Below are 22,144 nucleotides of genomic sequence, written 5' to 3' on the forward strand. Positions count from 1 at the left end.
AGAAGTCACATTTAAGAAGATAGAATTGTCAGGATGGATGGAGTATAGGTGGTCAAGCATGAGATTGAGCTAACTTTGTATTTGGATATCTTTAGACAGCGGTTGGCTGTAACGCTAGTCTTCTGTTTTGGGGGTTAGAGACACATGATTTATTCTAAAGCAGAGATGAAAGATTAGAAACCCTGGGTGTTTGGGGTATTACCTTATCTCTTGAATGAAGAACAGCCTCAAGTTTACTGGTTTAAGAGAGTAATGCAATACATGGTAAAGCTATCATGACAGATAAGTGTAAGAGCTGTAGTTTTTCCAGACAGGAAAGGGGTGCAGACTTTCCCTCTCAAAGTGTGTGGGATTTCAGTGGTCCTTTATGAGAGAGATGGAAAAATACAACATATACTCTTATTAAACTCAGTGAATATTTGGCTCAATAAATACGAATGAGTGAATGCTTGGATGAATGAGTGAAAAAGCAAACCAGGAATTAAGGAAACAATTGAGAACTGCCATAAAAACGGTGGGAGTTTAAAGCTTTATAGCACATTAATATAATGATTTAAATTCTAAAAGCTCTTTGTAGCTTCTCTAAGGTGTCTGGGTTAAAATAAAACTGTATTTAATATCAAGTGGCAAAGGAAGAGGAAACTACTTTGAGTATTACTGCTTTTAGCTCTATTTGATTACTACTCTGGCAAAGAGAACAGAAGGAAATGATATTAAATGGGCAGAAGGGATTGTGGGTTAATGCAAAGAAAGCTGTTCTTGCTAGTGAGGATCGAGGTATTAAGCTATCGAGTTAACAAAAGTGGCCATAGAATAGTATAGAAAAATTTTTTGGGATGAGCTCCCAAGTTCCTTTATTTAATTTAGATGTTTATTTGCAAACTTTTATTGAATATCTGTTTTGTGTCAGGCACTGTGTTAGGTACTAGGGAGACAGTGATGAGTAAAAAAATGTATAGGTTGTACTTTCTCCAGGACTCCCATACAAAGGCAGGGAATCAAATAAGCATACCAGGATTCATTGTCAAACTATAGTTAAGTCCAAAGGAAAAAGGAATTCAGGGACCTGATATTGCCAGGGTGGGGTTGGAACTTTTTCCTCTGAGACAAGTGATCTTTGAGCTGAGAGGATAAGTTGCGTAATGTAGGCAAAGGTGAGGAGGAGAAACTATGATGAGCAGGAGCAAAGGTCCTGTGGTGAGAGCAGAGTGTCCCATCCGAGGGGCTCAGGGAAGGCCACTATGAAGGGCACAGACTGTGAGGGGGGCATAAGGTGAGGAGGATGCTGGAGAGGCAGGAAGGACCAGATACCACATGGTGTTGTATTAGAGATGAGGATTTGAACTTCCCCCTGAGAGCAATTGGAAGTCAGTGTAGGGTTGCAGTAGAAGTGACGGGATCATATTTGTCTTTTAAAAATGTCACACTGGCTGCAGGGAAGAAAACTGACTAGAAAGGCTAAGAGTGGATTAGGAAGGCTACTGCAGCAGTCTGCATGAGAGGTGGCAGCGGAACTGCACGTAAGAGACATTTTAGAGGGAAAAACTATGGGGCATAAAGACTGGTAGGATGAGAGAATGAGATGGAGGCACTTCTGGATTCTAGCAGGAGCTACGGAGGGCTGGAGGACTGGATTATTATTGTTGTCATTATTGTTTTGTAGTGGGGGCAGAGTCAAGAGAATCTTCTAACACAATGAGCTTGAGATGCCTTAAGACACCCAAATGGAAGTGTCACAATTGTGGTTGGCTGTACTGTTTTGGAGTTTTAGGGAGTTTGTGTTAGAGAGATAAATTTGAGGATTATTGGCAGATAGATGGTAATTTATGTAGATGAGATTGTGTAGGGCATTGGTTCTCAAAATATGGTCCCCTACCAGCAGCATCAGTACCACCTGGAAACTTGTTAGAAATGCAAATTCTCAGGCCCTGCCCCAAAACTATTAAATCAGAAACTCAGATAGGGCTCAGCCTTCTGTATTTTAAGGAACCGCCCAGGAGAAAGTGAGAGCCCCTCATTTAGGGAGAATATGGAGTGAGAATTGTTTGAGTCTGAAACTGAACCTTGAGAAACTCTAACTTTTAAAGACTAGGGGTGAAGGATGACTATGCAAAGGAGATTGGGAAGGAATAGCGTTTAGAGAAGTACAAGAAGAATCCAGGGACCAAGTCGAGAGAGTATTCAAAGGAGAGAGTTACTTGTTGCATATTAAATTAAAATGACGCTTGCAGAATGGTCCCTGGGCTTAGAATAACCACATCTGAAAAGGCAGAAGGTAGATTAGTAATTGACAGGAGTGGAGAGTAGAGGGGCAGGAGGATTGGAGAGCTATTGCAATTAGTGACAGAGTTTCTTTATGGGGTGATAAAAATGTTTTGGAATTAGTGGTGACGTGAACTGTGAATACATCAAAAATTACTGAAGTGTACACTTTAAAAAGCCACAATAGTGAGTTTTATCTCAATTAAAAAAAAAAAAGTCCCCTGGGTGTAGCAATCTGGAGATCATTGGTGAGCTTGGTGAGAAATGTGTCTGGCGTGGAGGAGGTTAAGATATGAGAGAGAAAACGGAGGCAGGAGTAGTCTTTAGAGAAGTCTTGTTTTAAAGAGGACGGTGGTGGAAGGGAGATGTAGAGTCAAAAAGTTTTGGATGGTCTTTTCTTTTAAAGATGATAGAGCTTTTAAGGTGTTTAAATTCTGTTGGGAAGGATCCAGGAGAGAGAGATGGAGAGGAAAAAGGATCATCAATTACGTTAAATAACGATAGAGTTTCAGAGTAGGAAGGGTCTTCTGAGGTTAATAGAGCCTGGTGTTTTCCCAATGCGACATCCGTTTCATAGAACTATGTAGGTGAACAATAGTCTTCACTAGCCATCTTCCAATTCAAACTTGAACAGTGTGTGGGGCACGTATCTCGCTGCCTTCCAGGGCCAACCATTCTATTTTCAGAAGGTCCTAACTATATTGGGTAGTTAAGGACAAATCCACAGGGAAGATTGATTTATAAAATGGAAGGTAATCTATAAAAGGGGAGATATGTTGCTTTTATAGAGTAAAATCTCTCAGCTTTTAATGGACTTTGTCTTATTTTAGTCATTTCCTTCATTCTCACTTCCAGAAGAACCCAGTGCTGACAATTCCTGTGCCTTTTGAGAATTATCTTGTATTAATTGGGTTAATTCTCTGATTTGTCCACTGTCAACTTTAGTATTCAGTTTTCTTGGTCTTCTAATTTATTACTACTCATCTGATTTCCAGCTTTCAGAATTATTATTGCTATTGTCTGCTCTCTTATTTTCCCTGACCTTGTCAATTCCATTTTTTAAAAAAGCCTTTTAAAATTCTCTTAGCGGGGTTTTAGTAGATACCTGGGTTCATCTGTTGCCTTTACTTTTTCTTTCTCTCCCGACCCCTGCCATTGAGAGTATGTAGCATGTTTATGTGTCCCTTCACTTTTGACTATGTATGAGCCAGGTGCCCCTAATAAGCCATTTCTCTCTTGCCCAGTAATGGGTGCAGGTTTTGGGACCTACTGATTTCATGGAACTGTCATGAGGATTAAATGTGCTAATGCATCTAAATTACCGAGCATAGTGGGGGTTCAAAAACAGTGTTTCATCTTTTTTCCCCAGCCCTGACGATGTAACTTAATTTTATTGCATCCTTTATTATATATTTCGGTTTGTAAACTTCTGCCTGTTTTTCTAGCCTGTTGTGACTGCTTTGTATCCTGATTCTGTCAGATGGCATTTTAACTCTCCCTTAACTCTCAGATCTGCAGATTTGATCACCAAGTCACCAGAGCTCTTTTCAGTCCTTGGTGAAAATTGTGGTTGTGTGATAGGACAAGAGATGACATGATAGTCTCACTATACTTTGCAGACGGTTTCAGAAAGACTGGGTCTGGAGTTTTTTCTGACAGCTACATTTGTGAATTTGTTTAGCTGAGTCTAGGAGTGAAGAAGATGTACTTGAGAGAATAAAGAGCACCTCCAATTCTAATATTTTTTTTTAACTCTTTTTTTAAATACAGAAGTTTTGTTTTTTCTTTATCGAAGCAGTAGTTTTTAATTTAGGGTCTGTGGAGATAATTCAGAGAGTCACTGAATTTTGATGACAAAACAATTATATCTTTATTTTCACTAACCTTGTAACTTAGAAGATTACATTCAATTGTAAATATTGGAAATAAACAATCGTATTAGCAAAATAAATGACAAAAGAAATCACCGACACTTTTATATCCCATTCCAGTTGTCACATGTTACTTTAACATATGTATGTTCATTCTTTCTTCAAAAGGATAGTCCTTATCAGACCTAATACTAAGCCTTGTTATGTAATATAGTAATAAAAGTACATATTATAGTATTATAAACTTGTTCTTTTATATATTGATAACTTTAAATTGAATTAGTCTTCTGTTATTCCTATGTATTTTATTTTGTGCATTTAAAAACATTGCTCTGAGAAAAGCTGTTTACAGACTTCATCAGATTGCTGAAGGGGTCCATGACACACAAAAGATGCTGAAACCTTGTCCCAGTGAGACAAGTGCCTACAAGGGAATATGTGCTTATTTATATAAACAGCATTTTATCTTAGATCCCCAGCTACTCCTTTCTGGTTGAGTCCCTTAACATTTACTTCCTGCTATATGGTTTATATCTTTACAAGATATTTTGAAAAGAGGCTATTTGGTTTTTCACTGACCCATGTATTTAGATGGCATTAAAAAAACCCGAAAACTCTTGAAATCAGACCTAAATATCTAGAGTAACCCTTCCAATTTACATAGGTTAACTTTGAAATTTCAGGACATTTCTGTTAAGCTGCTTTGCTGACTTACTGTTTTTATACCAGGTTATCAGAATGCTGAAACTCAGTGATGTTGAGGTCGCATTTTAATTCATGGCTTAGTGGCCATCGGTTCATGTTACCCTGAATGATTGTGGTATAAAACTTGGTTTTATGCTAGTTTTATATTAAAGCCCTTAAAGGTAATTTTCTCTCCATGGAACACCTTCTGGCACCCTTCCCCCTGCTACCCTTGACCGACTTGGTGTGGCGCATTCGACCTTGTTTTTGGCAGGTGCCTGACAGCTCTATTCCTTTAGGTCAGCAGCGGGGGCTGGGCAGAGAGACTGAGAGCCTTGAGGTCAAGTTTCTTGCCTTGGACACCTTGGAACATTGCTAGTGTTAAAGCTCCAGTGCCAGTTCTTGCTTAACTGACCTGAACTTGATACTTCAGTTTTATGTTGCCTAAAGCAGGTCTGCTAAGTTGCTCTAAAAACTTAAATAAAGTATGAAGTACTCAATTTTCGGTGCAGTAGGTCCCCACTCCTTTTGATAGAACACTTCATGATGCATTAGAAAAGCTCGCATGGATCCCCAGAGGAGCGGGTGGGATAGGAGGGGTGGCATTTAATCCATGAGAATAACTGCTAGGTTCTGCAGACCTGTATACATTGACTCCCTTACACTTGTATTTGCCGTATCCATGGTGGTTGTTCCTCTAGTGATGGCGAATGTTTTACTTAATGAAACAGTCCAGTTCACTGTTAATAATAAGAATAGTCATAATATTTATTAAGTACTTCCTTGTGCTAGGCATTATATGAAGGACTTTACATTTGTACTTAACATAATCTGATAGCCATCCTATAAATGAATGGTCGTTACTCTCAATAACTTTATTTCACAGGTGAGGAAACCAAGGCCCATAACTTGCTCAAGGTCCCAGCCAGTGTGGAGCAGAGGTGGCATTTGAATGAAGCCAGTCTGACTCCAGTGCTCGGGCTCTTAGACCTGCTTTCTTATGAATTCTGCCTCTTAGATTAAAGCAATTTCAGAAGTGCTACAGTTAAGCTGTAGGACTAGTTAACTAGTAGGAGCTGATGTGTTACATAAGTTTGCCACGTTGACAGCTGTGAAGCCAAACAAACGTGTCCAATTGGCTTTGGCATTTTATTATTTGAATATTTTAAATGTTTTTGATGTTACATTTTTTTGTGTGTTTATAGGGATGCTTCCTTTGGAAATTGCACTTACAATCTCACCATCCTCGACTGTTTGCAAGGAATCAGGAAGGTAATAACAATTCTCCTTGCTATGGTTGACACAGTAGTTTGAAAATATGAAAAAGGAGTAATGTCAGTCTTCTTGTTGTTGGTGAGAAGAGCGGGGAGGCAGTAAACAGAAGGCTTTCCACTTCTCAACAATGCTTGATCTGTAAAATACAGACTATAGGGCAAATTAGGGGAGGGGTCTAGGGGTCACTCTGTTAGTTCTTACAGAATTGGAAGGGGTCTCTCTCATTTAAACTATTTGTGTTCTGGGGCAGATTTATCACCTCTTTCTGCTGCTGTGTCTGTGACATTGCTTTGTCACCGTTCAGTTTCATTATCAAGCTAGATCTTGGTGTGAGAGAGACAGGAAGTCATCCAGGCTCCTGCTCTCCTCTGCTGGTGTGGAGGACATTTCCACATTGGTTTTCTAATTGGATATTGTTACTCGCCCTTGAAGTCGGAAGTTGGCCGGATATTATTACCTAATTTTTACAGATGAGAAAACAAACCCAGAGTTTACGTCTCTCTCAAGGACACAGGTAGTTAGTAGGAGGCCTAATTCTAACTCAAATTTCCATATCAATCTGGAGTTCTTTCTAATATCTTATTAGGGTATGTCATAACCAATGATTGTCAAAGTGTGGGGACTTGTTAGAAATGCAGATTCTCAGTCCTCATCAGAGATGGACTGAATCACAAACTCTAGTTTCAACAGTTCCTTTGGGTGATCTAACAAACTCAAAAATTTAGAGTCATAATTATTTAGTTATTTATAAATATAATGGAGAAAATCTAGATTTGTGAGGACTTTTGGAACATATTTTAGAAAGATTGATTTATAATCTAGGTAGTCATGTACTCTATACTATGAACTCTGATGAAGGTTCAAAGTACCTAATTCCATCTTGAACATACAGCCATGATTTATTAGTCAGGAATGTATGTATTATATAACCCATTGGCAAGGATCATTGTGGACTGTAAATATAGTGATTTTTCTTATAGTTTCTTTTTTGGATATAAGATAAAACTGATTTTGCTGTATTTTGAGTTGAGAAAATTGGTACCAATATGCTACTTGTTTTATGTATATTTTTGACTTTGATATTTCATTTAAAAATGAATTTAATTATTATTTTCTTATATTTTATTGTGGTAAGAACCCTTAAGACCCTTTTCTCAGTGTTCCTTCCCTGACAGAGCCAGAGGAAAAAATACAAAGACTCGGCTTAAGTAGTACTTAAAAACTCCTGTTTTAGCTTTAAAAAAATGAGTTTAAACTCTGTAAACCTCTAAAATAGTTTTCAAATATTTTTCTCTTCATTTAAAAACTATCAAGATACTCTAGCCCATCCCTGCAAATTATATCACCAGCACACACTTCTGGTGACACCAGTTAAGAACTCTTGCTGGGATGTTACCTGCCAGATAATTCACAATGATAACATTTAAAAAATATGCCTGAGAGCAAAAAAGTAATTTATTTATTGTTGTTATCATTTTGCCTATCCTGCCATCTGCTATAGCCTGTTTTTTGTAAAACACTTATGAAATTCAGTTCACACTGGAATATTCCTGCCCAATCTTATGGTAACTGACGACTTGGTATAGAAATTTATGACATCTTTCTTGTAGTAGAGGAAAGGAGAGACTTCGTTCATGAATAAGGTCTTATGTAAATTCCTTGTTTCATCAAACGTTGGAGTTTATTTTACCCACATGTAGATGAGGTTTTAGAAGATCTGGTAGATCGTTCAACAGGTCTGTAAGCAACTGAGACATATTTCACCTCCTTACATCCCCTTAATACGGCACCGAGCTCTGGGCTATTTTTGTGGCAGGGAGTACCCTACCTGCTCAGAACAGAGACAGAGTATGGCCACATTTTTGCCCTTTTTGAAACATATCTTTCTTATTTTGATATATCGGCATTGTCATAAGCATAGTTCACGTGTGTGTGTGAACTACACACAGAGGCATGCACAGACTCACACTTTGAATAAAGAGAAGAGAAGGAAAGTAAGTGGTAGTTCAGGGTATCTTTTTCTCACTGTTTTGTCTGGCATGGTGCATATGGATGAACCAACTTACTTTGTTTAAAAGTGAAATCATTTAAATAACTTGTCCTGCTTCTGTAGGGGTTGTCTAGACCGGTGGTGTCAGAATTTGGGGTTTTTAAGAATCACCTGGAAGGCATGTTAAAAATGCTAATCTAACCCCCGCCTCCTTGCCACTCTAAAGAATCTGATTTAATGGTTCTGGGATGGGGCCTAGGAATCCGTATTTTAAATATAAATTATCTTAAGTATTTCTGTTGCAGCTAGTCCATTTTAGAAACATTGGTCTCTAAAGTATTTTCAGAGATAGACATACTAAAGCTCAGTTTAATAGATTCTTCTATTTTTAATGACTTGACCATGTAACTTTTATAAGTAACTGATTTTATATTCTATCATAACCTGTATAGCTTCAGGATTTACAAAATAAAAAAACTCTGTGCTCTTCAAAATATTATATTTGAGCAGGTCAGGTAGTTTTTAAAAGTTCTAAATCATTAGTTACAAAAAGGAGAATGAAATTTTTCTTTGTGTTAAGCATATCAGTTCTTCCTTTTAAATTTTAAGAGCAGTCAGGCACACTTTTATTCTGTCAGAAACTGTCACCATAAAACAAATTCTCTCCAAGTAGAGTTTTAGGAATAAATAAAGGCTGGTTAAGTAAAAATGCCCTTTTTGCTAAATATCTCATCAATGATAAAAGGAAGATAAAACCTAAGAATAATTGGTTTTCCTTCTCCTATCTGAAAAGTTAATCACAGGTATGAATTAATTACAATAGTTTCCAATAGTTTTTAACTGTAAATCTGCTTTTATGTTTTATTTCATATACATAATTTTCCATACAAAAGTAACGTAAATTACAACTCAAGAGGCATATTTTGTGGGACACAGTTTCATGTTTTTCTAACGTTAAAGCCTACCTGTAAGACAGTCTCAAAGCAAAATGACTAATATTGGAAAATGATTTCTGGATATGCATTACACATCAAAGTTTTCAGGTTTTCTCCTTCTGATTAGTGAGGATCATTTGTGAGCAGGAATTCCAGGAATGGCTAGAAGCATTTATCAATTCAGTGTGGAAAAACTAATTCAAATTCTGCTTTTAGGGATTACAACATGGATTTTTTGACTTTGAGACATTTGATGTGGATGAATATGAACACTATGAGGTTTGTACTTTTTAATTTTTTGCAAGATATAATTACATGTTGATTAATATTTTTTACTCCCTAACACTCAGGTATTGCAAATTGAGTGGCTGCTATTAAATAAAAACATTCTGGAGTTTTCTGGAGTTGTCAGTTTGTCCTATCAGCTTTGGTTATTACTTTTGACCAGGAGTCACCAACATTTTAGACTGAGAAAATGCCGTATCTAAATATATATATTCTTTCATCACATCTTTTTTGACAATTACTTTTCACTTTTATGAGGAAAGTAAATTTAAAGTATAGTTTGGTAAGTGAAACTATAAGTTACTTTTATTTAAAATTCAGGTTTTGTTTAAAACAAAACTGGATTTGTGCCTTGTAATATTTTTGACTGCGTAAGTTTTATTTGGAAATATGGCTGAATTTGCTTAGTTCTGAGAGCTGTCTGAGTTTTCTCCCATGGCACCATCACGAAGCCTTCGAATAATGTCTTGCTTGCTCAGCAGTGCAGTTTCGGCAAAGGCTGTCCAAGCTAGGCTGTGCTCTAAGGAGACGTTGAAGATGTGCAGGCCTTTCATATTTAGAAAGCTTAGGGTAAGATACATCAGGCATTTGCTTTATTTTCATGTGACTTACAGATGGCCCATTGTGTCAATTATTGATAAACAAAAGTGGCTTCCCACTTTTGTTTATCAATAATTGACACAATGGGCCATCTGTAAGAATGGCACATCCTTCATATTTGCACTGATCAAACAGATATAATTCTGGCAGCTATGCTGTGAAGGTGTCTGGTAAAGTAGTAAATGCAAGACGATGGTCCAGAAGCTTCCACGAAGAATCAGTGTCAGTACATTCATACTTTTCCAACAGAGTTGTTAAGGAATTTTCAAAGAAGTTGAGAACTAACTAAGAATAGCCATTCCTTTGAAATCTAACCATTGATCAGTTCAGTTAAAAAAATAAAAATAGTCTTTTTGCCCTAGAGAGAAACAGTGAAGATTTTGGTTGTCCTCAAAACAAAATAAAATGCGGCTTTCCACTGTTTACCAGAAGGCTTGCCATTTTTGATGATGTCCCTGTGTTAGCCATACACAGAAAAGTTTACAAAAAAACATGGAGGAAGAGCTGTCCTACAGCAGTACCCTGTTCCTAGTTGAGAAGAGGGGAGAAGGAGAGAAATGCAAAGAAACATTTGGGGGTGCCTCATCACCATGGCTTACATGAATTATCCCATTCAGAACTGGGCTGTGCAAGTTCAAGGAGCTGCCTTAAGTACCCTCTTGGGAGCTTAAAGTTCATGAATAACATACTTCAAAAGCTGAGAAATTATTTTGATTTTTTTGCGCTATTTTATATCTGCCATGATTTCCCCCCACCTCCTAAATTTATTCTTTTTTTTTTTTTTAAGGGAAAAAATGCTTTCCATGAAGTAGTTTTGTCAGTATGAGCTATTTCCCAGAATACCAAGCTATTATTTATTGACTTGACCCTGTGCTTTTATACAGACAAACCTGAGCCACTTTTGATGGAAGTGGTTAGAGCTCTGCTTGGCTACTGCAGACCTGATGGCAGACAAACTGGTTACAGCCTACTGGGGAGTGGAGTCACTGCACAGGGCTTCCCTTTGTTCCTCCCCTCATGGCACACCTGGAAAATGATAATATTTACTCAGCACCCTGTGATCATAGCTCACAGCTGTTGGAAACTGGCCTGGGGACTCTGGCTGCCCCAGTCCCTGCCCAGGCAACTCCATTCTGTTACGCTGGTTGGGAAGCTTTGCTGTTCTTGAGAAATGATGTTGTTATATGAGAATCAAGAAGATTATTACGCAATGGCCTCAATTTGATAACTTTTCATTTCATTTATTGAGCAGACATTTTTATTAAGTACTTCCTATTTGCTTCCTATGTTTTTAGGGCCAATATATTTTTTCAGGAGGCTACCTATAATTTCATCTCTTCATATGTTAGAGCCCTTATTGTTGTCACCTGCTGTCATAGAATCCATATATTCTTGAGCCTCATTCTGCAGAAGTTATCATGTTTGGCCTTTGTCACAAGCCCCTATTTCATGCTGTCTACACGGAATTTGTCTACACAGAATTTATTGGTCCATGATAGGCTGAATGTGGAAAATTTTGCTCCTGAGACATCATTATTGCTATGTTCAACTAAAGGATGCTCTTTTGGGAAAAGAGCGTTGCTGTTCTAGAAGGTGGTTTTACATTATTTTGGCCACATTACAGTGTAGCCCATCTGGGAAGTGTTTGTGTGAAAGTGTTGGTCGATTCTAGATGCCTGGGATTGAGTCTTTCTTGAATCTTGGACCTCTTCCATCAAGTCTTCATATCACTATCAGAGTGTATGTTTTCGAAATTAAGTTTGATTATGTTACCCTCTGCTCTAAGTCCTTCATGGGCTCCACACTGACTAAAAGTGTCGGGGAAATGAACGCTCCCTAATACAGCACAAAAGGCCCTTTTTGCCTTAGGCTTTTTCTTGCTCTCCATCCATGTCCCTTTCTCTTCCCTCCTCACACCCAAATCCGTGCAGCTTCCAGATGGAAGCGCTTTGGTCATGCTCTCGTTCCCTCCTCCTGCCTGTGGTCCCTTCTCCCCTACCCACTGTGTTTACATGTCTGTCATTCTTAGCTCTGTGGGAACTCTTTTCTACAGCATTGCACAATATGCTGTTTACACATCTGTGTCCTCCCTGTACCCCGGGCACTTGAGGGCAGAAACTATATCTCATTCATCTCTGTATGACTAAGTCACCCAGTATACTCATAGTGGGCAGTCATCAAATGAAAGAACTAATGAATAAATGAGTGAGTGAATACTAAAAATAGGAGTATAGCACATTTCAAGATATTTTATATAATCTGTTAAAAGTACTTTTCAATGGAAAGTGACCAAGATATATTAAGAATCTATTCTGATTTTGCAGTAATACTCTAGGGGAAAAATTTATTGACTATGGTAGATGACTTCTTTTTTAAAAATAATCTTTTAAAAATTAAATTTATTGGAGTGACACCAGTTAATAAAATTATGTAGGTTTCAAGTATACAATTCAATAATACATCGTCTGTATATTGCATTGTGTGTTCACCGCCCAAAGTCAAATCTCCTTCCGCCACCATATATTTGACCCCTTTACCCTCATCCCCCTCCCCCCTTTCCCTCTGGTAACCACTGTACCCTTGTTCGTGTCAATGAATTTTTGTTCGTTTGTCTTGTTTGTTTGTCGCTTTCAGTTTTCTGTCCCACATATGAGTGTAATCATATGGTTCTCAACCTTTTCCATCTGACTTACTTCATTTCGCATAGTGTTCTTCAGATCCATCTGTGGTGCCTCAAATGTCAGTATTACATTTTTTCTATAGCTGAGTGATAGTCCTTATATGTAAGTATTGTATCTTCTTTATCTAATCATATATTGAAGGACACTCCGGTTGTTTCCATGTCTTGGCCACTGTGCATAATGCTGCAGTGAACATAGGTGTACATATATCTTTATGAATAAATGTTTTTTAATTTTTCAGGTAGATACTCATAAGAGGGATTGCTAGGTCATATGGTAATTCTATTCTTAATTTTTTGAGGGACCTCTATACTATTTTTCATAGTGGCTATACCAATTTACATTCCCACTTAGCAGCATATGAGGGACAACCTCTTGAAATGATTTTTCTTTTATTGCCAGCCAGTCTCTGCTGTAAAAGAGAGGTTATTTATTTATTTATTTATTTTTCCTAAACCAGTTATTTGCAATGGAGATTGCTAGACCTTGTAATCTTCAACTAGGGCTTTCATGTAATGCCAGTTTAGTTTAATATATGAATAGAGATCATCTCCGGATTGACTATGACATCCGTCATTGCAGTTAGTAAGTAAATAGTCAAACTGACCAGGTGGTATAGACTCCAGAGGTGGCCCTTTTGCACATACCTTGAGAACTAATAAGGTTTGTTAGGTCTCTCGACACTCAGTGTGTCACCTCAGGTCAACAGCAAGAGTCCTTGTTATTGAAAACCTAAGGTTACGATGTTTCAAGGCTTTGCTTTGGATTAGAATTTGTACAGCAAACTAGAATGTAATCTAGGTGCCGCTTGTTCATGGATTTGGAACTGGAAAAATGTGAATTTCTGTCACTGTAATTGTGAATTCCTACCATTGGACTGGGGTCAAGCAAATTCCAGAATGCAGATATGTGGGCTTGTCCTTATCACTTGGAGGAACTATGGAGGTGTGTCTCCCACCATGGTTTGATTACTCAGAGAACTATGAGAAGCATTTCGCTGAAGCTGTCCTGTAGTGTTGATTACACCACTCAAAAGTCTCAAGTTAAGGAAACAAAATTCCTTCCTGGACACTGCAACAGCTGAAATGGAGGGACCCAGACTTTCAACCCATTGCTGGTTGAAAGGTCATGTTGGTTAAACCTATAAAATGTTTTGAGGTCTAAGTCATCCTAAGCAATTTCTCAAGTTATTTTCCCCTTTCTTTTAAATTATTGTTTAATCTCTGTTCCTCCTTTTTTGCCTCCAAAATTCTTAAGAGAGCAGTCTTGACTGTTTTTACCCAGTCAACTTATTATTGTCTAGCGTTCATCTTTGTGACTCGACTCTCACTATTCTTGCTAATTCAAGAATTAGCAAAACCAAATGGCTTTGCTTGGTCTTTTTCCTACGTGATGACTCCATGGACACCCTCTAATACTAGAAACTCACTTTCCCCCTGTAACTTCTAAGGTTCTGTCCCTTGCTTTTTTCCTCTTTCCATCTCTGGCCATCTTTGTCAGTCTCCTTTGCAAGTTCTTGGTCTCCTGTGCCCACTTGAAATGCTGCTGCTTTCTCGGGCCCTGTGATTTCTGGTTAAATACACTCACCATGAGTTGGGGGACACCTGTCTTGAAGTTTCAACAACCATGTATGTACTGATGGCCTCACATCTTCATGTCTTGAGCACTGGAATGGCACCTGTAAACATGCACTGGGTTCTTGCTCCCTGGGGTTGCATCAGCAGAGGCGTTCACTGGTCTGGGCTGTTGGAGCAGCCCCTTAAATGCTTTCCCCCACCAGTGTCCCCTCCACCCCACCCCTAGCTGTTGCCATCAGAAGTGAAGCAATCATCCACTCCTCTTTCCTTCCACCATACTGTCTCTCTCAAAAGCAAACCTAAATTAATAATCTGGAGCTTATTATCTAAAGCCAAATGGCATGGCAACTTAATTTAAACCAAATAACTCAAATATTTACTGTGCTTTCAGCTCATAAAGTGCCAGTCATTACAGCGTGTTTGCATTTATGTGGCACACCTATACTATCAACACTTTTATTGTTTTAGAAGTTAGGGAACTATAAAGAAGGCACTTTTTAATCAATAAGAAAAGGCTTTGTAGTTCTGTCTTTTTTTTTTTTTTCAGGTGAGGCAACCCTTGGTTGACCTCACAGATTGCAAGTACCTTGTCATTTTACAATTCCTTATTTTTTATTTTTTTAAATTTTTTATGTCTACAGTACCTGGTCTTCCTAGGTGGTCTCCCATCCAAGTACTAACCAGGCCCGACCCTGCTTAGCTTGTCTTTTTGATTTTTAAAATAGTCTTTGTGCCACCACTAAACTTCATATGTACTTCTATTATGACACTTGTCAAAGTTTAATGCAACATTTTATTTGATGGGTGTCTTAGTTTGGGCTTCTATAACAAAAATACTGTAGACTATGTGGCTTAAACAGCAAACACTTGTTTCTCACAGTTCTGGAGGCTGGAAATTCCAAAATCAGGGTGCTGGCAGATTAGGCATCTGGTTCATAGATGGCCATATTGTCCTGTGTCCTCACGTGGTAGAAGGGATGAGGGAGCTCCCTGGGGTCTCTTTTATAAGGCACTGATCCCATTCATGAGGGCTCCAGCCTCATGACCTAATCACCTCCCTAAAGCCCCACTTCTAAATGCCATCACATTGGGGACTAGGTTTCAATTTAGGTTTCAATTTTGGGACACAGCATTCAGTCTCTAGCAATAGGTAAAATAGTGATGATAACAGCACCTTTTAGGGTTGCTGTAAGGATGAAATGAGGTGTGTGTAATAGTGTAGTGCTTAGCACAGCATCAGTGGTAAATATCTATATATCTATATATATGTGTTTGCTGTTACTGTTACTATTATTTGTCATTCCCACTTGCTTTCAGACTCTTATTTAAGAGCATACAGGGGATGCTTTTTATTATTTCATGTGTGACACTAAGTTATAGTCCTTGATATATATTAAAGGCTCAGCAAATGTTTGAATGAAAGTTGAATTGTACTTAAAAACTGTTTCTCCATGCTATCTGAGAAAGCACATCATTTCATAAAGGAATCAGTCCCGTAATTGCCAACCTCAGGCTCTCTCTTTTCGATCTTACTGTCTGTTACAATTATATGAAGGCCAAATGTTTTTCAGTGTTTGGGCTGAAAAATATATTTGTGACTATTACAACAGAGACATGCCTTACTGGCACAGATGTATTTTTTAGAAGTTGGAAAAATTCAAGTTTTCAAGTGCAGAGATTTTTTAAAATGCACCAGGAGAGTTAGCTATTCCAAAAAAAGCTGGTGAATCTTTTGTAGTAAAGTGAATAATAACACCTAAATATATCAGTTTTAGAAATTTAGATTTATAGCTTGGGCTTTTCTTAATTGTGCAGAACATCTGCAGTTTTTCTAGGTAGTACTTGGGAGGTGGTAGGCTTGAGATTGGAAGACATCACGTCATTCTCTGGCTTCATTCTTGCTTAGATGTTTGTTTGCAAAATGTGGTAGGGTTAGAATGTACCTTAAGTTCCTGTCTGATCTAGATTTCTTCAAGTGTATGTGTTCATGTTTCATTAAAAAAGCCAATTTGTGTTATCTTAAATATTCTATTATTGATAAATATTGTGAAATTCACTGTGAAAGAAGGCACAGATATTAATTTTGGAAGCTTACCAAAGTAAGCTTATATTATATCAGCCAGTTAAAAGCTGTAACTTTCTTATTAATTTTTTTCTCAGATTTGGATGTAAGACCTAAACCTCTTTGTTTACTCCATCAACCTATCCAAGCTACTGACTATAGCCCAATACTATCTAATGTTTATCCTTTTGGGTAGGCAGATTGCCAAACATATTCTTTTGGTCCTGTCAGTGAATGTATCTTAGTGAGTCCATTGCCTATGTCCATATGATTGATTGTAAAAGGCTACTGTTTAACCAAATGGATGTCTGTAATCCCAACAAACAGATGTAGCACAATGTATTTATCTAGGCTTGCTTAGTGGTCTAGGATACAGAAATAGTGAACGTAGAAACTTGTTTTCTTCCACTGTTCATAAAGAATTGGTTTTAGCTTTTTGATAATTAGAGCATACTTCTATTTTTGAATTTTTAAATAATGTTTTAAGCTTAATGATTACTTGAGAGGGGTGTTTATCACAAAGGGTTGTAATTAGATTCTTTATTAAAATTGATATAAATAGACAGCTGTACTTGAGATTTGTTTTGGTGCGTGTACTCATAACACTCATAGTACTGCTAAGATTTTATTTAGGGCATCATGGAGACTTGTTTATTATAATTAGATTAATGCAATGCGGACATTTATAAGGCATCATGTAATGTTTCATTTATAACTTTTCTTAATTGGAAAGAAACATCTGCATTTGAAACAGCTAAGTAGTATAGCTAAGTTTAGATTTTCATGGAAATGATAATGGGTAGTATAAGTAATTAAAGTAGAAGCTCCAGATTTCTTTGACGTCAGTTATTTCAATTGACTTAAATACTTACGAGCTCTTAAAGCAGAGTGCAGACTCTTGGGTTTGACCGGGATTCTTACCATTGAGATCTGCGCCATCTAGTGGAAGAGTCTTTCATACAGATAGCCTTGGCCCAGGAAAGAGAACGCTTCCTTCTCAGCCTGGGAGGTATCTGTGCAGACTTGGGAACTCCAGGCCAAGCCTGGCGATGGGGTTGGGTTTGGGCTGGGGTTGGCTAAGGATGCTTACACGAAGAGGCAATATATATATGTGACACATTGCACAAATGTGTCCCAATTATCTGCAAAATCTCGGGTGCCTTCAGCTCTGCCCCAGGGCTCCAGAGGCACATGGAGAAGGGAAGGAAATGAAGGAAATGATGGAGCAGTGGGAAGATGCTTGGCCCCTTCTCTGGTCTTCAAGCCTTTTCTGTGGATCCCTTACAGTGTGTAGACCAGAGGCTGACAACTGGTAATCAAAGCCAGCCTCTAGGTGGATTTTATTTGGTTTCACAGTATTTAAAGACATAATTTAAAATGGCAAATTTCAAATGTAGAGAGAAGTCACATGAAAATCCAATGAGAAGATCAGCCACATTCAGTCAGCTCTCCTGCAAGGTGACCAGCCAGAGCCGAGGTGTACCTGCCTTTATTTATGTCTCTTGCCTGACCCAGGGTGCTGTCTGGGTGCGCATCCCCTGAGGGAGACCTTAGCTGACAACAAATATCAACCTATAAAAACAGGAAAAAAAAATGGAAGTGTGTTCATCATGACCCTGATATTTATAGATTTTTTTTTCATTGTTTAAATGTTTACCATGTTCATGGAAAGCGCTTACATTTTCCATTTTCTCTTATTTCCCTTTATTTATTGCTGGGATAAGCAATGTTTGTTTTCATTTCATTTCACTACAGTGTGGCCAGAAGATAAAGTTATTTTAAGCAAAGTACCTCCACCTAAATAAAGTTTTCTAAACTTTTCATAGAACCTAGATAAAAAATTTTCTAAAATAGATTGAATTCATAAATATTATTTTGAGAATCAATGCATGTTTTTATTTTAAACTATGTTGTTTTCATGTATGTCCAATTAGTCTAGAGTACTAATAGAGTGGATAGCAGTTTTATTTGCAAGGGTTTCTTAAATTGTATAAGAATTATAAAATATTTTTTTTCTTTTTTTTCACAAAATTCTGCCAGCGAGTTGAAAATGGTGACTTCAACTGGATTGTTCCAGGAAAATTTTTAGCATTTAGTGGACCACATCCAAAAAGCAAAATTGAAAATGGTAGGTTTTTCTTTACTTTGCAATCCAAAAATTTATTTCAGTTGATCTTCTTTAATATCTTAATTTCTTCAGATGATCCTTTCTTTTCATAATATTCTCCAAAGAATATTTATTAAATAAAAAATTGAATAGTAGTAATTAGTGTGTTAAATATTATGCTTTAGTAGGCGGAGCGATAATTACTGTTTTAAAACCAACAATACTTAGGTTGCCATGAATAGGATGCTCACTTTACCTGACCTAGTGATCAAAGAAGAATCCGAAAAACTAACTGCTCAGACCAATAAGCAGATTGCTGAATTCTGTCAGTGATTCTCAGGTTTAATTGGTAGTGGAGTACTATACATCAAGGTATTCTTTGGGGGAACACCATGTTGAAGAATGAGAATGATGATCCTTTATTGAGTACTTACTGTGTGCTAGTTACTAGCTAATCACAGCGTTATCTCATTTAATGCACACCCAACCCTGTGAGGTGTAGGTACTATTATCTCCATTTTATGCAGAAGTAAATTGAGGCTTATCAGTAGGGAATTTGCCCCAGGTCACAAAGTAGTAGTCAGAACTGGTACTCCACCCCAGAGCTGGGCTCCTAAACATGGCCACTACACTGATCTGTTTAGTTCCCTCATGACAACTAGGAATGACTTGGTACTGAAGTAATTAAATTTGCAGTATATGTATAGCTGGGGCCATACACATTCAGGAAGAAAGATAAAAGAGAACAAAAACTAAACCCTCTTGAATGAAACATGATCAGCTATGTGTTTTCCCATTAACATTTATTTTCTACTTATTTATTTTTTCATCTAATATTCCCTAGAAGACAAATAATGATAGTCACCAAAGGTTTAAGAATAATTTAGAGGAGAAGTACACTAATTTTTTAAAAATCACCCAAGAACATAATAGCTCCCTTTTTTTGCTATCTGGTCATAGACCTGGAATATCAATCCTCGGAGAGAATGTAATTTGAAACCCCTCATCTAGATTTATTCTTCCATCATTATTACCACAAGTATTTATTCTGAAATCTAGTTTCATTGTATATTGTTACCCATGCATTTAGATTTGATTTTTAGTTTGCGTTTTCACACACGTGCTTATCATTTCATACCAATGATGTATCTACCAGGGAGGGAACCCTGCTTGAGTCATGTTCCCTCTGGGGCTGGGTGATCTTTGACAGTTAGGCTAACAAACGGGAGCCTCTATTGAAGCCAGAATTAGATCTTTGCATTCGGGAATTTGCTAATGAATTTTTTTTGCTCCAGACATTGATTGATTAACCGCTGTCCCGTGGAATTGTTAGCAATAACATTGGGTGCCTGAGGAAACTGCATTCTGACAGTTGGTCTTTCAGACAGGATTGATTAAATCCACCTTTGGCCTTCAGTGCAAAATGATCTGACTCAAACCCAGAAAAGCTTAGCAGGTGTGTGGTTTCAGGGTGGCTTTGCTGTTGGGTGTTCATTTGGGTGAAGTTGAAAGAATGTTGCTGTTTAGGATTCATGTGTTTTATGAAATTTTCTTAAAGAGAAGATGAGGTGTAATTTAAAAAATTATTTTAAATATTTTTATAGAGGTAATATATGATTTTTTTTTCAAAAGAGAAAATGCAGATGAACTAACAAAAAAGGATAAGTATGACATAATTCTACCCAAGTTTTCTAGGTTTACTAGTTAGTGGTGGGATTATTTGGGGATTTTAATTTTCTTTCCTTCTGCTTCTCTTTATTTTTTACTTGCACACATTTTTTTCCCTCTCAATGAATACACATACGCACACACACTTATAAAAATATTCCTTTTTTTTTTTTTACAAGCCCGAATCAACAATTACTGTCTTGTAGCAGCTTTTTTCACTTAACATATCACAGAGTTCTTTCATGGCAGTAAATGTGGATCTTCATTATAATTTTCCATGACTGCATTGTTCAATGACTGTGCTATATCCTATTAATCAATCAATTATTTTTTGATGAGATCTAACGTTTAAAAACTGTTGTGGTTGGCATACATGTTCATACTCCTTTTGCAGCTCTGGTTTCTTCTCTGAAATCTTAGAAGTAGAATTGTTAGATAAAAGGATGTGAATATTTTGTGTGAGAATTTTTGTCAAAAACCTTTAAACATTCTTTTTGGTCCCATACTGCAATATATAGAGAAATAATTATAGCCATCATTGCTTACATGCCAGAAGTGGTACTAAGCTTTTTGTGTACACATCATCTAATAATCAAAGCCAGCCTCTGGAGTAGGTGGTACTTCTAACACAGAAGAGAAGAGGGATGCTTACAGGAGTTACCTGACTTGCCCAGGTTCACACAGCTGGAATGCAGCAGCATGCAGATTCAAACACAGGTCTCTTTGATTCTAAATTCTGTGTTTTTAAAATTTTTATTACAGAGGAAGTACCCACCCACTACAGAAAATGTAAGCAATATAGATAAAAAGTCACTCGTAATTATATATTCTAGAGGTAACCACTATTAAGGTATTGCTCTATATATGCATTTTTTCCCCTATGCATTGTGCCCTCTCATCTTGAGAAAAAAAGGTCTGAAAGTGCAGCTTACCTAGTATTTGTTGACTTTTATGATGTCTAGAACAATTTCATTAAGGCCGTCATTGGTAAAATACTGATATTTTACTGGAATTCCCCTTTTAAGATCTGATATTCACTAGAAGCTTCATCATGTTTTCTGTGAAGGGCTTTAACTTTGTAAATCCTTTTTGAACTTAAAATAATTTTGCGATGTAATTAATAAAATTGATCTAATTAAAGCAAAATATTGGCGTACTTTTTTTTTTTTTTTTGAATTTAGAAACACTGTTTCCTGAGGAGGCTGAAAGTTATTTTAGGGGTTTGTTAGTAGAAAAGGTAGACTTCTAAGGAGTTAACACTCAAATAGCTGTTGCTAGGATGTAGCAAAAAGAGGTGCTAAACTCTTGGGATCTGGGCAGAATGCCGTGAGTCTTAAGTGTGTGTCTTGTCAACAGAGAGCCACCAGGAGTTTTTGTCAGCCATCTTGGTTCCCATTGTTTTGACAGTGGAGAAGAGAAGAGCCCTATCTCTTTTTTTTTGGTTAAACAGGTTTGAATTGATAAATGAATAATACAGCAGTAGAATGAAACACATTGGATTTAAAAATTTCCAAAAAAGCCCCCAAACTCCCAGGTAGCAAAGCCCTTCTCATCTCTATTTTAGAAAGAAAGGAAGGAAGGAAAGAATGAAGGAAGGAAGGATGGAAGGAAGAAAGGGGAAAGGGAGAGGGAGAGGAAGAGAGAGAAAGGAGCACAAAGATACCTTGAGACAGGGAATCCCAACAATTTGAAGTGTCAGCCTTCTAATGAGAGAAGCCAGGTGCGGAGCGACTGGACTGGTTGAAGCTGGTTCTACCTTTTACGGGCTGCGTAAACCTGAGTGAGCTCATTGAACTTCTCTGGGCATCGTTTTCCTCATATATCAGATGGAGGAAATAGGAAGCACATTTCAGGCATCTAGTGAGGATTAGAGCTATTGTATGAAGTGCCTTGCACAGTGTCAGGCACACAGTAGGTGTTTATTAGATATTCTTTACATTTTCATCATGAATGAACCTAATATTGTATTGCTTCCTACCTTTGCTTACTCATTTTTCAGTTTTTACTTTTATTAATGACTGCGTGGTCTAGCCATTCGACTCTGCTGTTTTTCAGTTTTCTAACTTTAAATGAGGAGTTGAGAAAAGATGAATTTTTAAATCTTTTAGCCCTGAAATTCCTTTTCTGGGTTTGGTCAGCTCCAGGGT

General features: G+C 37.4%; 1 protein-coding gene across 7 annotated transcripts in view; it reads left to right on the forward strand.

Moving 5' to 3' along the window:
• Nucleotides 1-22,144, forward strand: part of CDC14A (cell division cycle 14A) — a 133,471-nt gene that overhangs the window by 59,468 nt on the left and 51,859 nt on the right. For 5 of the 7 annotated variants that reach the window (XM_015595556.2, XM_025052222.1, XM_015595555.2 and 2 more), the window contains 3 exons: nt 6,023-6,089; nt 9,234-9,296; nt 18,263-18,350. In XM_015595556.2, the coding sequence (XP_015451042.1) occupies nt 6,023-6,089; nt 9,234-9,296; nt 18,263-18,350 (218 nt within the window). Of the gene's footprint in view, nt 1-6,022; nt 6,090-9,233; nt 9,297-18,262; nt 18,351-19,634; nt 19,786-22,144 lie in introns of those variants that run through there. The other 2 variants (XM_025052223.1, XM_015595558.2) reach the window with 2 other exon arrangements.

This window comes from Pteropus alecto, unplaced genomic scaffold (assembly GCF_000325575.1).
Source record: "Pteropus alecto unplaced genomic scaffold, ASM32557v1 scaffold106, whole genome shotgun sequence".
Taxonomy (NCBI): domain Eukaryota; kingdom Metazoa; phylum Chordata; class Mammalia; order Chiroptera; family Pteropodidae; genus Pteropus; species Pteropus alecto.